Below are 20,229 nucleotides of genomic sequence, written 5' to 3'. Positions count from 1 at the left end.
TATCCCTTTTTTTCCTGATGAGTCTGGCTAATGGTTTATCAATTTTGTTTATCTTCTCAAAGAATCAGCTTTTAGTTTCATTGATCTTTCCTGTCATTTCCTTCATTTTGGTTTCATTTATTTCTGATCTGATCCTTATGATTTCTTTCCTTCCGCTAACTTTGAGGGTTTTTTTGTTCTGCTTTCTCTAACTGCCTTAGGTGTAAGTTTTGGTTGTTTATTTGAGATGTTTCTTGTTTCTTGAGGTAGGACTGTATTGCTATAAACTTCCCTCTTTGAACTGCTTTTGCTGCATGCCATAGGTTTTGGGCCATCGTGTTTTCATTGTCAGTTGTTTCTAGGTATTTTTTGATTTCCTCTGATTTCTTCAGTGATCTCTTAGTTACGTAGGAGTGTATTGTTTAGCCTCCATGTGTTTGTATTTTTTACAGGTCTTTTCCTGTAATTGATATCTAGTTTCATAGCGTTGTGGTTGGAAAAGATACTTGATACAATTTCAATATTCTTGAATTTACCAAGGCTTGATTTGTGGCCCAATATATGACCTATCCCGGAGAATGTTCCACGAGCACTTGAGAATAAAGTGTACTCTGTGGTTTTTGGATGGAATGCCCTATAAATATCAATTAAGTCCATCTTGTTCAATGTATCATTTAAAGCTTGTGTCTCCTTATTTATTTTCATTTTGGTTAATCTGTCCATTGGTTAAAGTGGGGGCTTAAAGTTCCCTACTATGATTGTGTTACTGTTGATTCCCCTTTTATGGCTGTTAGCATTTGCATATATTGAGGTGCACCTATGTTGGGTGCATAAATATTTAAAACTGTTATATCTTCTTGGATTGATCTCTTGATCATTATGTAGTGTCCTTCTTTGTCTCTTGTAATAGTCTTTATTTTAAAGTCTATTTTGTCTGATATGAGAATTGCTACTGCAGCTTTCTTTTGATTTCCATTTGCACGGAATATCTTCTTCCATCCCCTCACTTTCAGTCTGTATGTGTCCCTAGGTCTGAAGTGGGTCTCTTGTAGACAGCATATGTATGGGTCTTGTTTTAGTATCCATTCAGCCAGTCTATGTCTTTTGGTTGGAGCATTTAATCCATTTACATTTAAGGTAATTATTGATATGTATGTTCCTATTACTATTTTAAAAATTGTTTTGGGTTTGTTATTGTAGGTCTTTTCCTCCTCCTGTGTTTCCTGCCTAGAGAAGTTCCTTTAGCATTTGTTGTAAAGCTGGTTTGGTGGTGCTGAATTCTCTTAGCTTTAGCCTGTCTGTAAAGGTTTGAATTTCTCTGTTGAATCTGAATGAGATTCTTATTGGGTAGAGTAATCTTGGTTGTAGCTTTTTCTCTTTCATCCCTTTAAATATGTCCTGCCACTCCCTTCTGGCTTGCAGAGCTCCTGCTGAAAGATCAGCTGTTAACCTTATGGGGATTCCCTTGTATGTTATTTATTGCTTTCCCTTGCTGCTTTTAATATTTTTTCTTTGTATTTAATTTTTTATAGTTTGATTAATATGTGTCTCGGAGTGTTTCTCCTTGGATTTATCCTGTATGGGACTCTCTGCGCTTCCTAGACTTGATTGACTATTTCCTTTCACATATTAGGGGAGTTTTCAACTATAATCTCTTCAAATATTTTCTCAGTCCCTTCCTTTTTCTCTTCTTCTTCTGGGACCTCTATAATTTGAATGTTGGTACGTTTAATGTTGTCCCAGAGTTCTCTGAGACTGTCCTTAATTCTTTTCATTCTTTTTTCTTTATTCGGCTCTGTGGTAGTTATTTCCACTATTTTATCTTCCAGGTCACTTATCTGTTCTTCTGCCTCAGTTATTCTGATATTGATTCCTTCTAGAGAATTTTTAATTTCATTTATTGTGTCGTTCACTTGCTCCTTCATCTGCTGTGTATTTCTCTGTCTTCTCATTTTGCTTAACTTACTGTGTTTGGGGTCTCCTTTTCGCAGGCTGCAGGTTCGTAGTTCCCGTTGTTTTTGGTGTCTGCCCTCAGTGGGTAAGGTTGGTTCAGTGGGTTGTGTAGGCTTCCTGGTGGAGGGGACTGGTGCCTGTGTTCTGGTGTATGAGGCTGGATTTTGTCTTTCTGGTGGGCAGGACCATATCCAGTGGTGTGTTTTGGGGTGTCTATGAACTTAGTATGATTTTAGGCAGCCTTTCTGCTAATGGTTCAGTTTGTGTTCCTGTCTTGCTAGTTGTTCGGCCTGGGGTGTCCAGCACTGGAGCTTGCTGGTTGTTGAGTGGAGCTGGGTCTTAGCATTGAGACTGAGATCTCTAGGAGCGCTCTCACCGATTGATATTACGTGGGGCTGGGAGGTCTCTGGTGTCAGATGTCCTGAACTCAGCTCTCCAACCTCAGAGGCCCAGGCCTGACACCCGGCTGGAGCACCAAGACCCTGTCAGGCACACAGCCAGGTATGTGGGGAGTTTCTTGCCTTTTGGGAAGTCTGAGGTCTTCTGCCAGCATTCAGTAGGTGTTCTGTAGGAGCTGTTCCACATGTAGATGTATTTTTGATGTATTTGTGTGGAGGAAGGTGATTTCCATGTCTTGCTCCTCTGCCATCTTGAAGGTCCTCTCCATTTCTTTTTTAGATTGACAATTTTTTTGCTGATACACTTAACTCTTAACGGATGCAATTTTGACAACATGGAGGATTAATCAAAGGGTCTAACTACAGGCTTAACCTTCCGAAGATCATGTCCGCGAGATCTTTGAACAGGTAACCTTATCCACTGGGATGCCTACTTTCTAACATGTAAAAGGTATGGTAAGTATGAGCAAATGATCTTGTGATTTTAACTGCTGGTCCACAGATCTGCTATTTCAAAGTTTTGGGAAGGCTTTTATGTTTTCTTTAAAGAAGTGGTTAGCCTATGGCTAACAGTTATTGAGAAAATTTGACTGAAGTAATACATAGTAAGTCATGGAATGTCAAACTAAGGAACATAAGAGACATCTGAAGTTGTTTACTTTCATCGAGTCTCAACCAGAAAAGAAATTTATTGACCAGAAATGAGAGATGAAGAGGGACCACTGGCATATAGTGAAAGCTGGATGAGACCATTCAGAGAGAATTACCATTTCTTTTTTAACAAAGGAGAATTTTCACCTTAAAGTTTCCCTCTTTATTTCGGATTTGGGATATCAACATTTCAGTGGCATACACTGAGGATTATGTCAAGGTTAAAAAGGTTGTTTGTTTGTTTGCTTTCTACTGTAGCTATTATTACTCACTTGCAATTTTTTCAAGACATGAAGCATATAGTAAACCACTGATTCTTTTAATTTACTGAAATACTTGCTATAAACTGCAAATTTTTTCTATGCAGCAAATCTTCCAAACAGTATTGCTAGTGATTATATCTAAATTAGCAAAATATAAGTAATTTAGAGAATAAAATTAGGCTCTAATCACTACTTCCATTAGCTTATAATATGGGTTTGAATTTGTGTTTTTTTTTAAAGTACTGCATGCAGCTTTACAAATATCTTAAAGCATATTTTAATATCATATTTTGAACTATATCTTTTTTGTTCACTGTCATTAAAAGAGAATGGTTTAAAGGAAACTAAAAAGGTGTGACAACTGCATGCAATACAGCTTGAGTTTCTTTTGTTGTAAAGGACATTGAGAAAATTGCCAAAATCTGAATGAGATCTACAGATTAGATAAGAGTATTATATCACTGTTACCTTCCTGATTTTGATCACTGTACTGTGGTTATGTTGCCATGCCATGGAGTAAGCAGGAGTAGAGAGGAATAATTCCTGCAATTTGTTCTCAAACAGTTCAGGTGGGGAAAAAATGTATATAGGTGTGATATATATGTATGTACAAGTATATATATGTATATGTGTCTGTATGTGTATGTATATACATATATATATAAACATCTGGGGCATTAATGCAACCCTTAAGAATTATATCAATTCAGTAATATTAAATTACTATATAAAGTCTATATAATATACAGACATATATAATTATACACACATATATACATATATATATAAAGCATGTGTGTGTGTGTGTGTGTGTGTGTGTGTGTGCGCACAGACAGAGAAAGAGAGAGAAGGATAAGCAACTATAGTAAAATGTTAACCTTTGAGAAATTAGGAATTCTTTGTACTATTCTTGCAACTTTTCTGAAAGTAAAATTAATTGAAAATTAAAAACTCTAAAAGAATAAAAAAGAGAGCATGGTTTAATAATTACGAAATTCCAAAAGTGACCAAAAAGACCACACACTATATGTCTAGCCAATAGGTGGTGCCAATAAGTACTAGTTTTCTTTAAACAATATTAGAAAGCAAAGTTTCTAAAGGCGGTGTTCAAAAATCAGGAGCATTGGATTTCCCTGGTCACGCAGTGGTTAAGAATCCATCTGCCAGTGCAGGGGACACGGGTTCGAGCCCTGGTCTGGGAAGATCCCACATGCTGAGGAGCAACTAAGCCCATGTGCAACTACTGAGCCGGTGCTCTAGAGCCTGCGAGCCACAACTACTGAGCCCACATGCCACACTACTGAAGGCCATGAGCCTAGAGCCTGTGCTCCACAACAAGAGAAGCCACCGCAATGAGAAGCCCGCGCACCGCAACCAAGTGTAGCCCGCACTCACCACAACTAGAGAAAGTCTGTGCTCAGCAACAAAGACCCAATGCAGGCAAAAATAAGTAAATGAATAAACAAATTTATTTTTAAAAAATCAGGAGCATTGACACAATCTTTAAGAATTACACCAGTTCAATACTGTTGAATTAAACGACCACCTGACTATGTGAAGACAGGATGCTCAATCCCCCAAATGCAATCTAACTCTCTCAAAAGCCTCCTTTCATCTCAGCTAAATAAAGAACATTGTTCGCTTCCTCCACAGAGTTAAACTGCCCTCCATGTATGTGTGGGCTCCTTATCTAGGTAACTCCTTTTAACCTTCCGTGGGGGTTAAAATGTACAATTTCGGCAGGAATGAAACCACAACACTCATGTTGCTAAGGCAAAAAGCAGATTGTAGAAATTGACCTGATTAGCAAATATGATTTCTGCTAGTTGTAAGTTACATGTGCAAACTACATGAAATAGGATTTCATAAACACACAGATAATATGAAAAGATTCTGAATTTTCTCTTAGTGCATACTGAACAGGAGCCAAGGATTTTTACACAATTTATTTCAAGTCGCAAAACTGAAAGTGTCTCAGTAAATCATACTGGCTCAGTCTTATTTCACAGTCCTAGAATTTGATTGCTAACGTCTATCAGAGGTGATGTTTATAAAAAGAATTTGCTGGACAAACCTAAACCAGGCTCATTTTAATGACTATTTTTAGAATTTCAAACTCTCACAATATGATTTTTGGATTTTAAAATTCCCACGGAGTACAACTTTGGAAATTTCGAATTACCGAACATAACTAAATCTAACCATACAGATATGTTAATTCAATTATATTTTTATCTTTAAAAATTAAACGAATCACTTGAAATTTTCTCCCAGTTTCTAAACTCAATAAAGATAGTGGTTAATGTACCTTTGCTACATAAGTCTTAGGTTAGAAGGAAAAAACCCAGTTATCTAGACAAATCCTTTTATCTATTAAAAAGACAAGATTACACCTCCAAGAGATAGGAGGACATCAATGAAGCATAAAAGGCCTGGAAATTAGGTGGTGGAATTTGATTCTAAAACTAATTTCAAAGTTGTTATTTTTTTCTTTTTTTAGTACAATGACCAAGGAACAGCAGGAGGAAAGCAGGGAAAAAACAATACTTTGTTGAGTGAACTGAATTCTCTTGAAAATTCTCTTTGACTGCACTGCTTCCATTTAATCGACTACTCCATGGTCCAAGGAGAAAAAGTCAACGTATCTTACCACTGTGATAGTTTAAACATCAGGCACCCCAATTTCCAACTTCAGTTTTGTATACCCGTGCTTCCCCCTTAAGTAAGCCATCAGATGCCTCCCTCCTAGGGGTAAGACGGGAATAAAGACACAGACCTACTAGAGAATGGCCTTGAGGATATGGGGAGGGGGAAGGGTAAGCTGTGACAAAGTGAGAGAGTGGCATGGACATATATACACTACCAAATGTAAAATAGATAGCTAGTGGGAAGCAGCCGCATAGCACAGGGAGATCAGCTAGGTGCTTTGTGACCACCTTGAGGGGTGGGATAGGGAGGGTGGGAGGGAGGCAGACACAAGAGGAAAGAGATATGGGAACATATGTATATGTATAACTGATTCACTTTGTTGTAAAGCAGAAACTAACACACCATTGTAAATCAATTATACTCCAATAAAGATGTTAAAAATAAATTGGGAGATGCATCACATATAAATAAGTATTAGTAATAATTGCTGTATCTATGGCCGTGTTCCAAAGCTGGACTGAGATGATTCCACAAATCTAAAAATGTACTGAAAATCACCAGATGGTACACTTAAAATGGTGGATTTTATGGTGTGTAAATTGTACCTCAATAAAGCTGTTTTTTAAAAAGAAAAATAAAATAAAATAAAGCCGAGCAGCTCCTAAAACCCTATCTGCTGTTTTTATAACTGCCTTCCCTCAAGACAGGTGACAACAGAACAAAGACCCACCAACACTGAAGAGTGGAAACTTAAACGGAAAGAGTAAAGGGCTAATTTATTAAATTTTAAAAGTTTCTTTCGAGCTTTCTCTCTCTGGAGCAGTATTTTGGAGTGATGAAGCTTAGGGCTGGGTTTGCCTTGCCTTGAGAGAGCTAGAAGGAACCAGGAGGAGACCAAAGGACTACAAGGCAGGTAGATGCTGGCTGCATGCCGCTGGCTGGAACTCAGGCTTGAAAGGAGGAGGATGGAGAGGGGTGGGTCTTAAGGACAGGAGAGCAGACGGGGCTTTGCAGTAAAAGCCAAGTATAAAGAGTATACGTTCGGCTGCCGAGAAATCTAAGCATCAAATGGTAGGCAGCAAAATGGAGGACTGATTCTGCCAAAGGGAGAGGAAACCTGGTAGACAGGGCTCTACAGTCTAACGGTTTCTTTTACTCTTTCCAAAGATGCACAAGTAGTTTTTCATTTCAGCACAATGGCTGCAAACACAACAGGTAACACCCAGGGAATAACATGGCTTGGATCTCACTTTCTGGTAGCCTCACACAGGATTCCAGGAAGAATAAGTGGTCAGTTGGTCAATAAAAGTGACAAAGCACATGGAACATGTGGAGCATATCTAAGCAGTTGGAGAACTTCCCAAGGAAATAGAATGTGCTGCCCTTCCTTCCTGGAGTTAATCTATATAATCAGAAGGAAGACCTGGGAAGAGATGTTAGCAGTCAACTGAGCACAGATGAGATGTTAGAAACAAAGAGTAGGAAGGGTCAGTTCAATGATTCAACCTATCAATACTCCAGCTGTATTATTCTCAGAGTCTCCATTTAGAAGATCAAATCAGGATCCATTCTGAGAAAATGAAACAAGGTGACTTGACTAAAGAGGAAGGGGTAGAATATTCTAGATGATTACTCCAAAGTGGGTAAAAAATAATAATAGTTAACATTGAATAGACACTTATTATGTATCAAGTGCTGTGCTACATGCTTTGCATATGTTTTCTCTTTTAATCCTTCCAATAACTCTTAGAGGAAGACACTACTGTTATCCCAGTAAAACTTGATTCAAACTTAGGACATCCCACTTCCAGAGGCAAAGCTCTTGGGGCTATACTCTCTAAGAGATGACTCCCATCTGTAAGTAGAGAGAAATTTATGCTTTGGCTTGACTGGTATCCTGATCTCATAGGATACAGGGTCAGTTATGTTAAAGGAATCTATATGGACGTAAAAATCAAAGCCCATCATTGAGCACTTCACCATGATTCAAGAGGCAACTGGGTATCACCTCAGTCTGGACAATGATATATTCAAATGACCCAATAACAGAAGGATTTTAAGGCCTATTGGAAAGAGGAAAGGCTTGGGAGTTGACAAGGAGTTTGGAAAGAAGTATATTCGAGCAGGCCAATACACCCTGCTTAGTCAAGACTGAATCAATGATGGTAAGGAGGGAAGGGAATATATGGGAAAAGTCAGAAGGTCAGGGTTAGTTTAATATTTATGTATTCACATAGGAGGCAAATGCAAGCAAATTAAGAGTAATGGGGCTCTTGAGGAGAAAGAAAAAGATATACAATGGTTATAGACTTCTCCACCCAAAGTTAGGGGACAGAAGGAAAGGAGCAAGGCATAATGAATGTTTGTGAGGCATCAAAAAACTCAAAAGGAAAATTCTTTAAATCAAGTCTAGAGCAGCACTGCCTAACAGAGCTGTGATATGAGCCACCTATGAAATTTCTAGTAGCCATATAAAAAGTAGAAAGAAACAAAATTAACTTCAGTAATATATTTTATTAAAACCAATATATCCATAATGTTATCTCTGAACATATGACGAACATAAAAATTATCAAAGGGATGTTTTATACTCATTTTATACGTATTAAGTCTTCAAAATCGAGTATGTATTTTACGATTACTGCACGCCTCAATCCCAGTGCTGTACTAGCCTGTCTAATGCTCAATAGCCACAGGTGGCTGGTGCCTATCAAAGTGGACAGCACAGGTACAGAATACAGTTCATGATATAGTTCACGGTATCAAGAAACACCAAAAGGTCTGAACAAAACTAATGGATTTGTCTAGAAGTTTGCCAATGAATTTGGCAAGGTAAGTTTTTAAAAAGCAGCAGCCCTACCGTCTTATTGAAGGTACATTTAAAATAAATCATTTGGTCCCTACACAGTAAGTACTACTTTAATTCTTTCACAGAAAAAGTGAAGACAAGTGTACATAGCAGTTTTGGAAGTATTCGCATTATTTCATGTTAGAGTCACTACTAAAATCTCCTGGTCCTTCAGAGACTCCTCTGCCTTCAACAGTAAGTGCAAGTTTTTTGTTTATTTAGTGGTAGATGTAGGACTTCGTGTGAATCAAAGAAAAGCCAAGTTACCTCCCCAGCTCTTGGGAGAGGGAAGAAAAAACTGACCTCACCATTCACTGCGGCCTGAAGCGCTGCCACGTGTGAGCTGTGGATACTTATGGCTCTCATGGGACCGAACCACTAAGTTTCTGTCTGCAGTTACTTTTTCTTTGTGGGTTGTTTTGGCCTGGCAAGATGTGCACAGGTCTGAAAAAAAGGTGGTCTAAATTTAAATTCACGTTCTTCTAATTGCCAGGCAAGTGGGACTATCACACAAATATCTATGTTCAGGGGACTTTAAAAATCAGCCACAAAAAGCAATGCATTCAGTTCAAATACCAGCTAATTTGATTCGAGGTTTCTTTATGTAATTAAAGCACACAACTGCATAGTTTATTTTGCTTCAACATGGGTTTGAAGGTGGGATGGGAAGCAAACAATATTCATCAAGTTTTTGTCTACTGATCAAACTTTAAGACATCACTCTATATACTATATAATCTAGATATGCTATATAATACAATCTATAGTATATTACTAGTATAAGACTACATGACACATAATGTATTATATATAACTTATAATGCTATATTACATTTCAGTTCCTGCTGGACAGGCATGCATATGTTTTTCTATACATAAAACTGCAGCTATAGGCAGTGAAGCATGTTTTCCCTGGACCTCACTGACAAAAATTCCTGTTTATCAAACCCATTCCACACAGCAGTCATGAGACCAGGTATATTTGTCCTTTGGTTTTTAGCAATCAGTAACAACTTGGAGGTCCCAAGACTTGGTACTATAGAACAAATGCAGATACTCTACCTTGATTCAAACCAGAACAGAATATATTTTTTAGAGTTACAGCTACAAGCCTATCGTAGAAAAAGGAGACATACCAGAATGCTGACTGAGCATTTTTAGGGGGGTAGAGCAAAAAGCAAAGGGCTGATCATTTTCTTCTTCACTGACAAATAAAAGAAAGCACCTGAAATGAAAAGTGTAGGGACTCAGCCAGATCTATTTACTCACCTGCGTTGGAGCCAGTCAAATTATAACGCGCATTCAACTTCTTGATGATGTTCTCGTGGATTTGGTACCACTCACTCTCTGTATTACACCTATGAAAACATGACCACTCTGTTAAGTTTTGAGGATGCATGAGATGACCTTACTAGTACACCTGCCCTTTTTGTTATAACCACTATAATGTACTTCCTTAAACCTCCTTGTAGATCTCAACAACCCACTGCAAGTGACTGTCAGTTTTGGCATAGTTGCCTCAAGATGAGCAGGAATGACCATTTCCGGTAACGCATGACCAACTACTTCATGCCAGAAGTGGCTGGATGAACATTTCAGATTATGAGAGCTCCCTATCCCCCCAATCTCAGAGAACAATGCATACACTGGAAGGAAGTACAGCCTAAGAGTCTGACTCCCTGGTTTCGAATCCTCACTATTAACTGAGTTATGTTCTTTGGGGAGTTATTTACTCTCTGTGTGCCTTGATTTGTTCATCTGTGAAATGAGGGTAAAATACTAGAACACTAAACAAGCTTGGGCTTAGGATAATGCCTGGCATATAGTAAATGCTCAAAAAATGTTAATTCTCATTAGCGAGTCTCCACCTATTATATCATGACCAAGCTGGCTAGCATCAAAATGCAACTAATCAAGCAAAATGCAACTGAGGTTAACACAACTGGCACTGGCAAAAGGCTGGCAGGATTTACCGAAGGGTAATTAAGGTAACCCTTCCAGATTTTCCACTTCTAGGCCAAAAGGCATCTCTCCATCTTCTCACTCTGACAACCATCTGTACTTTGGTCTTTCAGCTCTCGTCAGTCACTGACTCATGCTATCTTTGTATACATGGTATATTCACCTAGGAGACACTGAAGGTTCTTGAGGATTGAATCTAGGACTGGTAGATATCTGTGTTCCCCTGAGTACTTTGAACACTGTGGGGGCTTAAAAAATACCAGCTGCATGAATGACTGGATGGATCTCCTGATGGTTTGTAAATATCTGGGTCTGCTATCTCCTTACTGCTGGGTCTCCCCCAATTAGGCTAGGGAAAGCCTCCCTTATCTGGACGTGTTTGTGAATTCACTACTATCTTTTATTAGCCACAAAGTCTCCCTCCCAAGAGTCCTGAATACCAAAGATCCTATACACTATCAATCAGAATGTTCCAGAGTAGACAGTCCTCTTACTCGCAATCTTGTCTATAGCCAATAATTCACAATTTGTTTACATATTTATTTATTTCATCACTTATAGGCTTTTTGTAGGATGAACAGGATGGAGGCTGTTTTTGAACCAGTTAACAGTAGGATACCAAACAGACCACTGACTCTTAGAAGGCTGGAAAATTAACATGAAATGAAACCATTCCATCTGTCCAGCTGTAAGATACAAAATTGCCATTTAGTACATTCTGTCCCCAGTTTTCTTAGTTCAACTCAGTTGGGAAGGGAGAAAGATGGTTTGCTTCTTATTAGATAGATAAGTCATAACTTCAGAAGTCATGCTTTTAACCTACAAAACTCCTAATAAAATAAAAGCTCCTAAAGTATGTGACTGAAATATCTTCTGGGCTCCAATGAGGTATTTGTTACTGCTCTCTGTTTTGAGTCCTAGATGGGCTGAGGATTCGGTCACCTTAACAAATAGAAATTTCTTCCAATTTGTTTCTAACAGGCACTTCCCTAAAATGTTTCACTATATTCATAGTTTCTTCTTAATCTACAATGACTGTTTTGACTGCCTAGCATCCTTCCTGGAACAGATTTGTAATTTGCTGAACTGGAATTTTTAAGGGCTCTCTCTTGCAGCAAGAACAACCCCAAACCTTATTTGACACTTATGAAAAAAACAGACAATAACAACCACAAAGAGCAGTACAATTTATTTTTATGGGCGTGAGTGTCTACCACACAAATGGAATTTATGTGTCTTCCTTTGCTGGCTGCATAATCAAAGCGGATGCATGGAACTCCGGGTCCCTCAGTTTTCCCAGTAGCGAGATAAATCTAACACTTGCTACCCACACCTGGAAAGATCACTCTGAGAAACACTGAGACTGTGCTTGTAAGGAATTTTAGTTTCCTTGAAAAGCAATGCCACCTAACAGCATTACTGTCACATCACTAGACAATGGTGTGAAATAACACCAGGAAGCATACAACCTCGTAACATGAGAGCTCAGGTTCTGAGTCAGACACTCCTGACTTCACATCTGGTTCCTGTTCTGATTAGCCAGGTGACTTTGGGTGTTATTTAGCCTCTCTCTTCCCTTATGTGGAAACGGAGCCAACAGCAAATGCTTCACGGGTTTGTCATGAGGATAAAGTGACATGACACATGCAAAGTGCTTAACACGGTTCCTGGCATGTAGTTAGCACAAAGTAAATGGTGGCTATTATCATTAGTATTATTGCAATTAAATTATGTTTTATGAACACCAGTAGAGTTTAGAAAGGGGATAATCATGGATTTAAGCCCGACCATATGATAAAAAGAGTAGTGTGCTTTACTACCCACTAGTTTCACCAGAAGTTTTCAAGTTTAAAATCAAGGTCACAGATTTTATTGCTCTTAAAAGAGATAAAGAGAGTTTCCAGTCCTAAACCACAAGCTGTAAGCAAATCTTTGTCTACTAATTAGCAAATGTGTGGCACGGGTCCCAGGGGCACTGGGTAGAGGATTGATAAATCCATGAAACCCTGCAGCTGTGGTCAAAAAGCAATTTGAAGTATATGTCCCACAGGCAGTGCGCCACGTGCGTTCCCTCCACATATGGAAAAACTATTGGCACACTTTGGATACATCGACTCAACAGCCAGAACAGAAAGCTAAAGCAAGCTCACTCACAGAGGAGGGCAGCAGTGCGGTCCTCAAATCGGGAATGTGGAAAGCAGATCCCCCATCCTTCAACCCCCCATGGGTCTGCTCTGAGGATGTCACTGTGTGTCAACTCTCAGTTTTCAGTCCTGTGGGGAGGTGCTCAGGGTGGGGTGATCCAAAACCATGTGCATTTTTAAAAACTTAGGATTTGGAATACATTAAGTGATTTTCTTAGTGGAGTGTCGGAGCTGAACTGTGTCTGCTCCCGCACTGACCCTCAAAAGATGATGTAAGTCCTAACCCACATTCTGAGGACCTTATTTGGAAATAGGGTCTTCACACAGTTAATAAAGTTAAAATTAGGTCGTTAGGGTGGGCCCTAACCCAATATAACTGTGTCCTTATAAAAAGGGGAAATTTGGACACCGAAACAGACGCACAAGCAGGAGAGAGTCATGTGATGATGAAGGCAGAGATCAGGTGATGCATCTACAAGTCACCGGAAACTAGGAGAGAAAGGCAGGGAACAGATTTCCCCCTTACAGCCCTCAGAAGGAATCAATGTAGTCAACACCTTGATCCAGGATCTGTGGCTTCCATTACTGTGAGACAAGAAATGCCTGTGGTTTAAGCCTCACTGTTTATGGTGCTTTGTTAGGGCAGCCCTAGCAAACTAATAATACACGAAGTAAGAGGGAAATCACCTGACCTGAACTTCCTTTTCCTAATTCTAATTAATTTATATTAAAAACTATTTCCATTTTCCAAGGACAAATGAACTCTCTGAGGGTAAAGACATGTTAGGCTTTAAATTCACGGGAGGTACTCTAGGCAGTAGATGGTCCACCCAACTGATAAACTGTCTGTATTTTCTGGTTCTTGACTTCATAATTCCTCTGACAGGCAAATGTTGATTTGTGGGCTCACTTGTAGTGAACCTACAGATTATTGAGTTTTTGAGGAATGAACGCAACCCATCCCTGGCTCTTCCATTACTCACGGAAAGCAGGATTGGCCACGTAGGGTCCCCATGTACCTCTGCGTCCACCCCAGCCCCCAGCGCATGAAAGCTTCTTACATGTACACTTTCAGGATGAGGTCATCTTTTGTCTCTCCTGTCAGCAGGTCAGCAATGCTAAGAACCGCACAGCCAAAGGGTCGCCGGTACTGAACACTACAGGCATTCTTTTTTTCTCCTGCCCCCATCCGACCTGTTCAATTAAAAAGCACATATGGCCCAAGGAGCCATTTGATTAATCCACCTTAAATAGAGATACATACAGCTATAAAATAGGCCATATAAAATGTAACTGGGTGATGGAAAAGACACAGCTTTGGGGCAACTGAAGATGTCGCTTCAGCTCTGGACTCTCCCCTCCAACCACCTAGCATGCCCAAGGTCACGCAGCATAAACTCTGGCCATCAGCTGTTATCTATAAAACATGAAGATGGGAGCTGAGCCTGTGTCTGAGTACCTTCCCCCAAGCATTCATGAAGGCATCCCAGGAGGCTCACATCAAAAAAGGCAGTAGTGGTGCCTATCTCATTTTGTACTTTTTAAAATTGCCATATTTAAAAACCATTTCAAATATTTCACCTTTGAAAGGAAGCAGTTTGAGACTCCCTGAAGGTATAGCGAGTAAGCACAGGTGATCAAATGAGCACGCTCTTCCCTGACTCCGTACCCAGGCTGAAATCTCCAGGGATGGTTTTTACTCTGACACAGTTTCAACTTGTTTAAATTGTTAGGCATTTTAAGATGTGTGGTTGAGATACTGTTTTAATTTATCATTGCATTTAATTACCAATGGGTTATTTTGAAAACTGAAAGCAAAAAGCACACTGGAGCTGTAATATAGCAAGTTAATGTGAGGAAAAATAATGAAAAAAGTCTGTAAGTCTGTTTCCAGATGATTGGTAACGGATCCGTAAGTTGTTTCCATCTGAGTGAAATTCTCCTACAGTACATCTGCATGACTCTAGCACTCCCCAAATCCAATGTTAAATAGAAGAAAAAAAAAAAAAAAGGAATGGTAACATCCAATTTGGGTTTCATTCTTCAGTAATAAAGGAGAATTGTCTCTGCAATATATCATCTTCAGAGAAATGCTTATAAATAAAAGCTGGAATACCACTTAAGGTGATAAAAAGCACAGAAGATACCAGTAAAAAGAGGACCTCTGAAATAATGGGTTTTTCCCTATCGAAGTCCCTTTTGAACGACTGATGTGTGGTAGCCTTGAAACATACTTTCTTGGATGATGTCTTGTCATCATTGATATATTATTAATATATTGGTTAACAGGCCTAAGAATAATATGAATGTTGAGCTAAAATGGATTCATATACTAGACCGGATACTATAAGAAGAGCCGAGAGGGCTCCTCTGAGGTCAGGAGCTGGCGTTTACTACGTGACATGCATGGTTTTGGTGGGTCATTAGGTATTACCATGTAGGTAAAGGCTTACTAATAGGGTTAATACGTAAACTTGACTACTGTGAAAAGAATAGTAAGTAAGGTAAGAATAATAAATGTAATGAAGGTTGTAGTAGAACTAACGATTATTAGGGCTAGCAGTGCTCCTCCGATTAAATGAGTTAGTAGGTGCCCGGCTGTAATATTAGCTGTTAGTCATACAGCTAGGGCTACTGGTTGGATGAATATGCTGATAGCTCCGATAATTATTAACATACTGATAAGAGGGATGGGTGTTCCTGGAGGTAGAAAATAGGTTAGAGATGCTTTTGTTTTATGGTGAAAGCCAGGAATGACTATTTGTGTTCAGACAGGGATAGCCATTCCTAAGTTTATTGAAAGGCGTGGTGGGTGTAAATGAATGGTGGTGAAAGACCTACTAAGTTTGTTGAGCCGATATTTAAATGATGTAAGTATTAATGTTCAAGTCTGTCCTTCAGAGTTATGAATGGCCATTGTTTTGATGTAAGTTGAAGAAATCACTGCTGAATAGAAATCATACAGTTATTCACAAATCCAGTGTGGGGAAACTATTTATTTCTCTTTGTTTCCTCCCCTTCTTTCCAATCAAAGATCAGGGCTTAAATTCTGAGACAGGTGCTATTACTTCCTGCTCTCTGCAGCCAGTGAGGGTCAGCGTACCCTTTTCCCATTAAACAGTACGAGGAATACTCTAGAAAAAGTAAGAAGTATCTGTCCCTGATGGACAAGAATCTTCCACTCCTTAATTTCACTGCAGCAGACTAAGTCTTAATCTTTCTTAGAGTTTCTTACCTTCAGTCTTATGGAGTGATCATCAGACAAGTTTTTGTAGTACTGTCAATAAAGAATTAATTTGACCAAAGCTCAGGGAAGGAGGGTAGATAATTTCTAATTCAACATTCATTCTGATGACTTAATGATCATAAAAATCTTAGTAAAAACTACAAAATCAAATGCCGGGTATTTGAAAGGCAGACCTGTGATGGGTAATACTGTGAAGTGGTTTCCTCAGCTGTATCCTGGGAGTGAAGGACAGAGTTGCCCAGGCCATGGGCAAGCAGGGCATGTGGTCACTCTACCGTGTGTGTTTCTACCACCAAAAACCTATAGATACCTTTTAAAAAGTTCTGAAAGCTAAAGTGGTTTACTTTTTTTCTCAACGCTGTAGAAGATTATATTCAAATTTTAGCAATGTTTACATGAAGATATCCAGAACCACATTTTACATTAACAATTGCTATTATAAATTTGAATAAATTTTAAAAAAACAAAGAATTACATAAACTGCACCCCTGCCATCCTGGGAACAGAGGCTTTATCTCATAAATACACAGCAACATGCACTACAACTTTTCCAACGTTTTGAAAGATTCTTTCCAATTTCCACCCCACCCCATACTCATCTATAAAAAGAAAATTAAAACAAAACCAAAAACCATTTACTTTTTTATTTATTTCTATTGTCCCTCAAATATAAAAACAGGATAAAATGAAATGGGTTTTCAGAACAGATTTTTATGAGAAAAAATACTTAGAAAATCTATGTTGAAACGACATGTTTTATAGTCTCTCTCAATGCACAATGTGGTTATCATGTGCATAAAATAAAAAACTATAAAAATAAAGATCACAGTGCAGGACCACATGGTGAGATATCACTATCCTGCAGAAGTATCCCCAGCAAGTCATGTAGCACAGTTAATGAGGAAGCAGGAACCAATTCCCAGTATCGGCTGGTTAGCTGTAATAGAAAAATGAGGTAGGCTACACCATGTAGTTCCTCTGCCATAAAATGCCTGCTTTTAGACGCCCTATATGTGTAAAAACTAGTGACCACATTTTGGCTCTGATGTGCAAGTTCACTGTAGGACACTCAAAGTGTGTTCTGCAAGATGTTAATAAATGTTACATCATATAAATGTTTCCACAGTCAAGTCAAATTTGGAGAAAGCTAGGGTCAACAAACTTAGAGAAGCATTTCTATTTCCCCGTAGGACTTCTCAGACCCTTTAATAAGCTGATGAAATTATACAAGTGAAAAATATATACAAAGTTTTCAGTATTTCATAACCGTTTTCTTATAGCGCTTTCTGTAATAATGCTCTGCAGCCTCTGCACTTTGGAAAATGCCAATTGGTTTCATAAACTTGTAGGAAATCCAGCTCCTAGAAGTTTAATTTATGCTGTTAACAGAAATTAGAATTAAAAAAAACCAAATGCCAAGTGTTTGAATCAAATACGTTTAGAGAGTCCAATAAAACAAAATGAAACACAACAAACTAACTAATGACTTATACTTATATCATACCTACCGATTCGGATGATGTGCACGGTGATGTAGATGTCCCTTCTTAGCTCACTGCTACCCAAATCCTACCAAAAAACAAAGGCTGGTCATTTTAGAACTCGTAATTTATGCAGAAGCATTTAAAAGGCATACAGAGCACATAATCTTCAGAAATAACAGAAGAAAGACAAAGATAAACGTAGACATTCTTAATGGAATTTCTGTAGCAGAAGCATAAAGTTCAAATCCTGTTCTAAAATACCACGACAATCAACTTTACTGTAAGCCTATGATGTCAAATAAGACTTAAAAGGAAAGCCCATTCTTATTTCAGTCTCTCACTCACTCATTCTTTAAACACTTATTAAGTACATACTAAATACCACCTGCCACACTGAGCCCTATCACCACTGGGCTTTGGCCATAGTGTGACAGGCTCTAATACACACTAAGGGACAAAGGTGTGACTGAATGCTGGTATTCAGATTTTGGGGCACTACTGTAATTTATGTGTTATTTACAAAGTTTAAGCAAATCTACTATGTTCTCTCACAATAACTTATTTCTCTTAAGTAAGATAAAGTACTTAAGAAAGAATCTGCCTCCTGGATAAAACAAGATCCACTTACCACAAAGAGAGAGCACTGTCGTTCTGGTTTATCTGGGGCTTTGGGAAGCCCATTTCTATTCAGCCTCAAGAAAAATCTCTCACTACAAGAGAAAAGAAGTTTAATATTTTGAAAATTATTTAATATGTAAGGACTCATTACTCTTCTAGCTGCTCTTCATCCTAAGAGTTAAACTCAAAACTTATTAGGTCTTTCATTTGACATAAAAACTGCGGATATAATTTAGGACAGAACCCAAGACAACAAACACTTGCTTCACTTCTGACAAAACCGGCAAAGAGGCAAGTGCAAAAGCAGAAAACATAAATATATATGCAAGCAAAAAATTAACATTGAAAAGAATAAGCTTCTATATCAGTGACATCATTATTTTAAAAAGTAGAAAAAGGTATACTAAAAGAAAACATGTGACAATGTGTTTTGTGTGTTTGTACCTAAGATTTTTTTTTCATGTTTTGTGTCACAGTATTTAATAAACATCATACAAGGACACCGTTCTGAGTGGTAACCATTCATTAGAAGGCTTAATATTTTATGCTCTTATAAACCTATAATCCAAAACACAAAAAGAGAGACCAAGAAATGAAACTTGAATTTTCTTTGGTCCACAAAGGAACAGAAGACCTCGCAGTGCCTATAGAACTTGCACTGAAAATACAGTGACACCTAGATTTAATGCAAACACAAATAATGCTGTTGATCAGCCACTAATTCAAGTCAATAAATACTTGTGGACACCATTTATACCCAAGATAATGTGTCACACTATTTATGTTCAAAAAAATAAAATGAATATCACCCTCACCCCCAAATTAATCTACCAGCTACCACAAGCTTCTGAATTTTAATACCCTGGTGCCCACAATAGAATCAAATGGCTGGCTGCCTCAGGCAGAGAACACACAGCCAACATCCCCAAAATGTGAAATTAGCACATGGTATGGACTTGGTCAGTGTAGCTTCAGCCTAGGAATCAAGCAGGGAAAGGGAAGGTAGGGCATTAGTAAGGTTCAGACCCTTCCAAGTCTCCAAGCTTATTTATGACTTGGTCTTTGCCATAAATAATGGCTCTGTCATCCAAAATCACCCTTCTCCCCCTACAGGGGGAAAAATGAGGACCATAATCAGATCTCTAAGGAAGCATATGGATTTGAATTTATGGTTGTTTTGGAACATTTTTATTCTCTTTTGCCATCTAAATCTAGATAGATATATTTAACAGATTCAACTACCTGGCTCACCCTGTCCTTTTCTTATATTATGCCTATCCCTGATCTCTCACATGAGAAAGGGCAACCAATACACATTTCTACAGGGTCATTTCCACACTTATTACCTATGTCCTGTTCCACAGAGCAGTGGCTGATGAGATGTGAATGAAGAGAATATAAATTGCTGCAAGGATTCTCAAATGAAGACTATAAAGTTCCCATAGGATATAATTCTGAAGCGGAGGCTGTAAATGACAGATCCAACCTCGGATGCAGAGTTAAATCAATCTTATCCAATTGTCATTTACTATAATTCATGGCAAAGGACTGCAAACTCTCTTCAGAGTGGAAGAATATTTACTATTATTTCAAATTTAATATGTACTAAAAGGAAATGTGCAAAAATTCACCTTGGGATAAATGAATTACACTTTAAAATACTCATTATTAGGTAATACTATTTTTTTGAGAAAACACTATTTTTTTGAGAATGGGCACTCTGCTAAGGACTTTACATGGATTAACTCCTTTTATCCTCACTATGCCTTTAGGAAGTTGGTACTATTATTATGCCATTTTATAGTTGGGAAAACTGAGAAATAGTAAATAGTTTTGCCCAAGATTACAGAACTGTTGGAGAAAAGACAGTCTCTTCAATAAGCGGTGTTGGGAAAACTGGACAGCTACATGTAAAAGAATGAAATTAGAACACTCCCTAACACCATACACAAAAATAAACTCAAAATGGATTAGAGACCTAAATGTAAGACCAGACACTATAAAACTCTTAGAGGAAAACATAGGAAGAACAC

At 38.3% G+C, this 20,229-nt stretch overlaps 1 protein-coding gene across 4 annotated transcripts in view; it reads right to left on the bottom strand.

Moving 5' to 3' along the window:
- DOCK4 (dedicator of cytokinesis 4) overlaps positions 1-20,229 on the bottom strand; it is a 499,472-nt gene that overhangs the window by 214,347 nt on the left and 264,896 nt on the right. For all 4 annotated transcript variants that reach the window (XM_024128243.3, XM_028489854.2, XM_028489855.2 and 1 more), the window contains 4 exons: positions 18,207-18,288; positions 17,603-17,663; positions 13,909-14,041; positions 10,011-10,099 (listed from right to left, as the gene is read on the bottom strand). In XM_024128243.3, coding sequence (XP_023984011.1) covers positions 10,011-10,099; positions 13,909-14,041; positions 17,603-17,663; positions 18,207-18,288 — 365 coding nt within the window. The remainder of the gene's footprint in view (positions 1-10,010; positions 10,100-13,908; positions 14,042-17,602; positions 17,664-18,206; positions 18,289-20,229) is intronic.

Source organism: Physeter macrocephalus, chromosome 5 (genome assembly GCF_002837175.3).
Source record: "Physeter macrocephalus isolate SW-GA chromosome 5, ASM283717v5, whole genome shotgun sequence".
Lineage (NCBI taxonomy): Eukaryota > Metazoa > Chordata > Mammalia > Artiodactyla > Physeteridae > Physeter > Physeter macrocephalus.
Note: the sequence above shows the minus strand (reverse complement) of the source record. Positions and strands in the feature narration are given on the sequence as shown.